Source organism: Gymnoscopelus microlampas (genome assembly GCF_963454915.1).
Source record: "Gymnoscopelus microlampas genome assembly, chromosome: 24".
Lineage (NCBI taxonomy): Eukaryota > Metazoa > Chordata > Actinopteri > Myctophiformes > Myctophidae > Gymnoscopelus > Gymnoscopelus microlampas.
The window spans coordinates 6034933-6042759 of NC_139961.1; the positions used below are offsets into that span (position 1 = coordinate 6034933).

Consider the following 7827-nt stretch of genomic DNA (forward strand, 5'->3'; position numbering starts at 1 on the left):
ATGTGTCTCTTACTCCTATGTAGAATGCCCAAAGATAGGCAGTGTAGCAAAAATAAAGTTTGAGACATACATTAGGCTGCCGTCACACAGCCCGTTCGGCGAAAAACTACTTATGTTACATATTTCGTGTGATATTATTCATGTTTATGAAAATGTTTTGTTTTAACAAAATCAATAGCCAAAAACAATGCATAGCCAAATATTTTTCCAGGACCCTTGATAAATTCCAGGACCTTTGATGATGTTTGATCAATTTCAAACCTTTTCCAGTACTGGATTTTTTTAAATTTTATTTCAAAATATTTCCAGGAATTTCATGACCGTGGGGACCCTGAGTGTGTGTGTGCGCGCCTGACCTGATTAAGCATGAGGTTGTTGTCCTTCAGCTTCACCATGTCTTTCTCCGGAGTGACTCTCTTCTTCTCCACCTCCTCCTCCAGTGTTCTTGACCTCTCCTCTGCTTGCTGTAGGGCCCGTTTAGTGCTGGAATTGGGCCATCTGACAGAAACAGACCATTTGTCCATTAATGGCTATGGCTTTGTTATCTTATATTTAGTCCACTTATCTATTTTTCTTTCAATATTCAAAACTCACTCAGGCTAGGGCCAAAAATAATACAGCAAGCTAGCTGGCAACTTGGTTTTATTGGCAGGTGGCTGATATGACAATTGGTTGCATTTTAAAATATAGGGCACATCAATATTTTCCAAACATGTACGGTAGTTTCTAGAGGTAACCGATTCTAGAAATATTTTAAAAAACGAAGATTTCTGAGTACTAGTACCCTGTTTGAGAAACACGGCACTATAAGGGAGCACCGTTTAGTAATCACATCTTTTAAAAACAAAAAAAATAAAAAATACACAAAAATACTGGTCCATTTTTTACATTAAATTAAAAGAGGCTTTGCCTGTGTGCCTGGTGTTTAGATCTGTACCTGTCAAGCAGGGCCCTGGTTTCGTTCAGATGTTTCTCCAGCTCTGCATGGTCCTGCTGGAGGCTTAAGAGCTCTCCCTTGGTCTTCACCAACACATCTCGGCGAGTCAGTTCCTCTTCCTCCATGGCAGCCAGATCTCCCCGCACCTCCTCCATGTCACCTCTCAGGTCCTTCATTCGCTGGTCGGACTCTGCCTTCTCCTGCTGAAGAACGGGGGTGATGTGGGAGATGGCAGGGGTTTTGGTGATGATGCGGGCTGCAGCGTTCTGGACCAGTTGGATTTTATGGAGGAGTTTGTGGGGGAGACCGAAGAGAAGGGAGTTACAGTAATCGAGGCGGGAGGTGACCAGAGAATGGACTAGGATGGCAGTGTTGTTGGGGGTGAGTGAAGGGCGGAGGCGGTTGATGTTGCGGAGGTGGAAGTAGGCTGACCGGATGGTGTTATTGATGTGGGAATGAAATGATAGAATGGAGAATGGAGAAAAAGAGCAGCGGCTGCCTGCTGACCACAATCCTGTGTGTCACCAGTTTCAGCCTATAGGCCCGAGGCACCTGTGAACCCAACGGCAGGAGCATGGGCTGACCTAACCTGCAGACACAAGTAGTCAGGAAATTAGAGGGGAGAGGAATGACAGCAACCAAAGTATTATGCAACCAAAAGTGTCTAAACTGAAAAATGCATGATATAATAGTGTGTGTGTGTGTGTGTGTGTGTGTGTGTGTGTGTGTGTGTGTGTGTGTGTGTGTGTGTGTGTGTGTGTGTGTGTGTGTGTGTGTGTGTGTGTGTGTGTGTGTGTGTGGCTAGCGTGTGTACATAGTGTCACTTGGACAAATAGCATAGAAAAGTAATGTCATTGAAATGATGTTTAGTTATTACTCAGACTGGCGGAGGTGAACCACAACCATTGGCCAGTCATGTTCATACAGTATAGTGGGTCCCCTGATAATGGCATCAGTTTCCACCCAGAGTAAGCCTGAAGTAGTGTGCAGGGTCCCCACACATTTTTAGCAATGAATTTCCAAAACTTTTCCAGAATATTTAGCCCAATTTCCAGGCCTATATAACAATCATTCGGCGCAATAATGTGTCTCTTACTCCTATGTAGAATGCCCAAAGATAGGCAGTGTAGCAAAAATAAAGTTTGAGACATACATTAGGCTGCCGTCACACAGCCCGTTCGGCGAAAAACTACTTATGTTACATATTTCGTGTGATATTATTCATGTTTATGAAAATGTTTTGTTTTAACAAAATCAATAGCCAAAAACAATGCATAGCCAAATATTTTTCCAGGACCCTTGATAAATTCCAGGACCTTTGATGATGTTTGATCAATTTCAAACCTTTTCCAGTACTGGATTTTTTTAAATTTTATTTCAAAATATTTCCAGGAATTTCATGACCGTGGGGACCCTGAGTGTGTGTGTGCGCGCCTGACCTGATTAAGCATGAGGTTGTTGTCCTTCAGCTTCACCATGTCTTTCTCCGGAGTGACTCTCTTCTTCTCCACCTCCTCCTCCAGTGTTCTTGACCTCTCCTCTGCTTGCTGTAGGGCCCGTTTAGTGCTGGAATTGGGCCATCTGACAGAAACAGACCATTTGTCCATTAATGGCTATGGCTTTGTTATCTTATATTTAGTCCACTTATCTATTTTTCTTTCAATATTCAAAACTCACTCAGGCTAGGGCCAAAAATAATACAGCAAGCTAGCTGGCAACTTGGTTTTATTGGCAGGTGGCTGATATGACAATTGGTTGCATTTTAAAATATAGGGCACATCAATATTTTCCAAACATGTACGGTAGTTTCTAGAGGTAACCGATTCTAGAAATATTTTAAAAAACGAAGATTTCTGAGTACTAGTACCCTGTTTGAGAAACACGGCACTATAAGGGAGCACCGTTTAGTAATCACATCTTTTAAAAACAAAAAAAATAAAAAATACACAAAAATACTGGTCCATTTTTTACATTAAATTAAAAGAGGCTTTGCCTGTGTGCCTGGTGTTTAGATCTGTACCTGTCAAGCAGGGCCCTGGTTTCGTTCAGATGTTTCTCCAGCTCTGCATGGTCCTGCTGGAGGCTCAAGAGCTCTCCCTTGGTCTTCACCAACACATCTCGGCGAGTCAGTTCCTCTTCCTCCATGGCAGCCAGATCTCCCCGCACCTCCTCCATGTCACCTCTCAGGTCCTTCATTCGCTGGTCGGACTCTGCCTTCTCCTGCTGAAGAACGGGGGTGATGTGGGAGATGGCAGGGGTTTTGGTGATGATGCGGGCTGCAGCGTTCTGGACCAGTTGGATTTTATGGAGGAGTTTGTGGGGGAGACCGAAGAGAAGGGAGTTACAGTAATCGAGGCGGGAGGTGACCAGAGAATGGACTAGGATGGCAGTGTTGTTGGGGGTGAGTGAAGGGCGGAGGCGGTTGATGTTGCGGAGGTGGAAGTAGGCTGACCGGATGGTGTTATTGATGTGGGAATGAAATGATAGAATGGAGAATGGAGAAAAAGAGCAGCGGCTGCCTGCTGACCACAATCCTGTGTGTCACCAGTTTCAGCCTATAGGCCCGAGGCACCTGTGAACCCAACGGCAGGAGCATGGGCTGACCTAACCTGCAGACACAAGTAGTCAGGAAATTAGAGGGGAGAGGAATGACAGCAACCAAAGTATTATGCAACCAAAAGTGTCTAAACTGAAAAATGCATGATATAATAGTGTGTGTGTGTGTGTGTGTGTGTGTGTGTGTGTGTGTGTGTGTGTGTGTGTGTGTGTGTGTGTGTGTGTGTGTGTGTGTGTGTGTGTGTGTGTGTGTGTGTGTGTGTGTGTGTGTGTGTGTGTGTGTGTGTGTGTGTGTGGCTAGCGTGTGTACATAGTGTCACTTGGACAAATAGCATAGAAAAGTAATGTCATTGAAATGATGTTTAGTTATTACTCAGACTGGCGGAGGTGAACCACAACCATTGGCCAGTCATGTTCATACAGTATAGTGGGTCCCCTGATAATGGCATCAGTTTCCACCCAGAGTAAGCCTGAAGTAGTGTGCAGGGTCCCCACACATTTTTAGCAATGAATTTCCAAAACTTTTCCAGAATATTTAGCCCAATTTCCAGGCCTATATAACAATCATTCGGCGCAATAATGTGTCTCTTACTCCTATGTAGAATGCCCAAAGATAGGCAGTGTAGCAAAAATAAAGTTTGAGACATACATTAGGCTGCCGTCACACAGCCCGTTCGGCGAAAAACTACTTATGTTACATATTTCGTGTGATATTATTCATGTTTATGAAAATGTTTTGTTTTAACAAAATCAATAGCCAAAAACAATGCATAGCCAAATATTTTTCCAGGACCCTTGATAAATTCCAGGACCTTTGATGATGTTTGATCAATTTCAAACCTTTTCCAGTACTGGATTTTTTTAAATTTTATTTCAAAATATTTCCAGGAATTTCATGACCGTGGGGACCCTGAGTGTGTGTGTGCGCGCCTGACCTGATTAAGCATGAGGTTGTTGTCCTTCAGCTTCACCATGTCTTTCTCCGGAGTGACTCTCTTCTTCTCCACCTCCTCCTCCAGTGTTCTTGACCTCTCCTCTGCTTGCTGTAGGGCCCGTTTAGTGCTGGAATTGGGCCATCTGACAGAAACAGACCATTTGTCCATTAATGGCTATGGCTTTGTTATCTTATATTTAGTCCACTTATCTATTTTTCTTTCAATATTCAAAACTCACTCAGGCTAGGGCCAAAAATAATACAGCAAGCTAGCTGGCAACTTGGTTTTATTGGCAGGTGGCTGATATGACAATTGGTTGCATTTTAAAATATAGGGCACATCAATATTTTCCAAACATGTACGGTAGTTTCTAGAGGTAACCGATTCTAGAAATATTTTAAAAAACGAAGATTTCTGAGTACTAGTACCCTGTTTGAGAAACACGGCACTATAAGGGAGCACCGTTTAGTAATCACATCTTTTAAAAACAAAAAAAATAAAAAATACACAAAAATACTGGTCCATTTTTTACATTAAATTAAAAGAGGCTTTGCCTGTGTGCCTGGTGTTTAGATCTGTACCTGTCAAGCAGGGCCCTGGTTTCGTTCAGATGTTTCTCCAGCTCTGCATGGTCCTGCTGGAGGCTCAAGAGCTCTCCCTTGGTCTTCACCAACACATCTCGGCGAGTCAGTTCCTCTTCCTCCATGGCAGCCAGATCTCCCCGCACCTCCTCCATGTCACCTCTCAGGTCCTTCATTCGCTGGTCGGACTCTGCCTTCTCCTGCTGAAGAACGGGGGTGATGTGGGAGATGGCAGGGGTTTTGGTGATGATGCGGGCTGCAGCGTTCTGGACCAGTTGGATTTTATGGAGGAGTTTGTGGGGGAGACCGAAGAGAAGGGAGTTACAGTAATCGAGGCGGGAGGTGACCAGAGAATGGACTAGGATGGCAGTGTTGTTGGGGGTGAGTGAAGGGCGGAGGCGGTTGATGTTGCGGAGGTGGAAGTAGGCTGACCGGATGGTGTTATTGATGTGGGAATGAAATGATAGAATGGAGAATGGAGAAAAAGAGCAGCGGCTGCCTGCTGACCACAATCCTGTGTGTCACCAGTTTCAGCCTATAGGCCCGAGGCACCTGTGAACCCAACGGCAGGAGCATGGGCTGACCTAACCTGCAGACACAAGTAGTCAGGAAATTAGAGGGGAGAGGAATGACAGCAACCAAAGTATTATGCAACCAAAAGTGTCTAAACTGAAAAATGCATGATATAATAGTGTGTGTGTGTGTGTGTGTGTGTGTGTGTGTGTGTGTGTGTGTGTGTGTGTGTGTGTGTGGCTAGCGTGTGTACATAGTGTCACTTGGACAAATAGCATAGAAAAGTAATGTCATTGAAATGATGTTTAGTTATTACTCAGACTGGCGGAGGTGAACCACAACCATTGGCCAGTCATGTTCATACAGTATAGTGGGTCCCCTGATAATGGCATCAGTTTCCACCCAGAGTAAGCCTGAAGTAGTGTGCAGGGTCCCCACACATTTTTAGCAATGAATTTCCAAAACTTTTCCAGAATATTTAGCCCAATTTCCAGGCCTATATAACAATCATTCGGCGCAATAATGTGTCTCTTACTCCTATGTAGAATGCCCAAAGATAGGCAGTGTAGCAAAAATAAAGTTTGAGACATACATTAGGCTGCTGTCACACAGCCCGTTCGGCGAAAAACTACTTATGTTACATATTTCGTGTGATATTATTCATGTTTATGAAAATGTTTTGTTTTAACAAAATCAATAGCCAAAAACAATGCGTAGCCAAATATTTTTCCAGGACCCTTGATAAATTCCAGGACCTTTGATGATGTTTGATCAATTTCAAACCTTTTCCAGTACTGGATTTTTTTAAATTTTATTTCAAAATATTTCCAGGAATTTCATGACCGTGGGGACCCTGAGTGTGTGTGTGCGCGCCTGACCTGATTAAGCATGAGGTTGTTGTCCTTCAGCTTCACCATGTCTTTCTCCGGAGTGACTCTCTTCTTCTTCTCCACCTCCTCCTCCAGTGTTCTTGACCTCTCCTCTGCTTGCTGTAGGGCCCGTTTAGTGCTGGAATTGGGCCATCTGACAGAAACAGACCATTTGTCCATTAATGGCTATGGCTTTGTTATCTTATATTTAGTCCACTTATCTATTTTTCTTTCAATATTCAAAACTCACTCAGGCTAGGGCCAAAAATAATACAGCAAGCTAGCTGGCAACTTGGTTTTATTGGCAGGTGGCTGATATGACAATTGGTTGCATTTTAAAATATAGGGCACATCAATATTTTCCAAACATGTACGGTAGTTTCTAGAGGTAACCGATTCTAGAAATATTTTAAAAAACGAAGATTTCTGAGTACTAGTACCCTGTTTGAGAAACACGGCACTATAAGGGAGCACCGTTTAGTAATCACATCTTTTAAAAACAAAAAAAATAAAAAATACACAAAAATACTGGTCCATTTTTTACATTAAATTAAAAGAGGCTTTGCCTGTGTGCCTGGTGTTTAGATCTGTACCTGTCAAGCAGGGCCCTGGTTTCGTTCAGATGTTTCTCCAGCTCTGCATGGTCCTGCTGGAGGCTCAAGAGCTCTCCCTTGGTCTTCACCAACACATCTCGGCGAGTCAGTTCCTCTTCCTCCATGGCAGCCAGATCTCCCCGCACCTCCTCCATGTCACCTCTCAGGTCCTTCATTCGCTGGTCGGACTCTGCCTTCTCCTGCTGAAGAACGGGGGTGATGTGGGAGATGGCAGGGGTTTTGGTGATGATGCGGGCTGCAGCGTTCTGGACCAGTTGGATTTTATGGAGGAGTTTGTGGGGGAGACCGAAGAGAAGGGAGTTACAGTAATCGAGGCGGGAGGTGACCAGAGAATGGACTAGGATGGCAGTGTTGTTGGGGGTGAGTGAAGGGCGGAGGCGGTTGATGTTGCGGAGGTGGAAGTAGGCTGACCGGATGGTGTTATTGATGTGGGAATGAAATGATAGAATGGAGAATGGAGAAAAAGAGCAGCGGCTGCCTGCTGACCACAATCCTGTGTGTCACCAGTTTCAGCCTATAGGCCCGAGGCACCTGTGAACCCAACGGCAGGAGCATGGGCTGACCTAACCTGCAGACACAAGTAGTCAGGAAATTAGAGGGGAGAGGAATGACAGCAACCAAAGTATTATGCAACCAAAAGTGTCTAAACTGAAAAATGCATGATATAATAGTGTGTGTGTGTGTGTGTGTGTGTGTGTGTGTGTGTGTGTGTGTGTGTGGCTAGCGTGTGTACATAGTGTCACTTGGACAAATAGCATAGAAAAGTAATGTCATTGAAATGATGTTTAGTTATTACTCAGACTGGCGGAGGTGAACCACAAC

At 44.1% G+C, this 7827-nt stretch overlaps 3 protein-coding genes across 3 annotated transcripts; all 3 read right to left on the reverse strand.

The window, feature by feature from the left end:
• Nucleotides 1–1156: 1156 nt before the first annotated feature.
• On the reverse strand, nt 1157–3543 carry LOC311040828 (uncharacterized protein). The gene is made up of 3 exons (XM_084051186.1): nt 2958–3543; nt 2377–2518; nt 1157–1526 (listed from the first exon to the last, which is right to left on the reverse strand). The coding sequence occupies exons 1-3, from the start codon at nt 3131–3133 to the stop codon at nt 1473–1475; spliced, it is 372 nt and encodes a 123-aa protein (XP_083907312.1). The 5' UTR covers nt 3134–3543; the 3' UTR covers nt 1157–1472.
• A 450-nt stretch (nt 3544–3993) lies between these two features.
• LOC311041187 (uncharacterized protein) lies at nt 3994–6465 on the reverse strand. The gene is made up of 3 exons (XM_084051718.1): nt 6401–6465; nt 5010–5598; nt 3994–4570 (listed from the first exon to the last, which is right to left on the reverse strand). Exons 2-3 carry the CDS (start codon nt 5183–5185, stop codon nt 4387–4389), a joined length of 360 nt encoding a protein of 119 aa, XP_083907844.1. The 5' UTR covers nt 5186–5598; nt 6401–6465; the 3' UTR covers nt 3994–4386.
• On the reverse strand, nt 5545–7567 carry LOC311040519 (uncharacterized protein; the record flags this gene model as incomplete). The annotated part of the gene is made up of 3 exons (XM_084050852.1): nt 6985–7567; nt 6401–6545; nt 5545–5598 (listed from the first exon to the last, which is right to left on the reverse strand). Exons 1-3 carry the CDS (start codon nt 7158–7160, stop codon nt 5545–5547), a joined length of 375 nt encoding a protein of 124 aa, XP_083906978.1. The 5' UTR covers nt 7161–7567.
• Between the last annotated feature and the right edge of the window lie 260 nt (nt 7568–7827).

What these genes read in the sequence shown, in the direction of transcription:
- LOC311040828 (XM_084051186.1), bottom strand. Translation starts at nt 3,133, where the DNA reads ATGAAGGACCTGAGAGGTGACATGGAGGAGGTGCGGGGAGATCTGGCT. An exon ending in ACCAGGGCCCTGCTTGACAG is followed by an intron (nt 2,519 to 2,957) that starts GTACAGATCTAA and finishes TGTTTCTGTCAG; the next exon opens with ATGGCCCAATTCCAGCACTA. An exon ending in ACAACCTCATGCTTAATCAG is followed by an intron (nt 1,527 to 2,376) that starts GTCAGGCGCGCA and finishes TTGTGTCTGCAG; the next exon opens with GTTAGGTCAGCCCATGCTCC.
- LOC311041187 (XM_084051718.1), bottom strand. Translation starts at nt 5,185, where the DNA reads ATGAAGGACCTGAGAGGTGACATGGAGGAGGTGCGGGGAGATCTGGCT. An exon ending in ACCAGGGCCCTGCTTGACAG is followed by an intron (nt 4,571 to 5,009) that starts GTACAGATCTAA and finishes TGTTTCTGTCAG; the next exon opens with ATGGCCCAATTCCAGCACTA.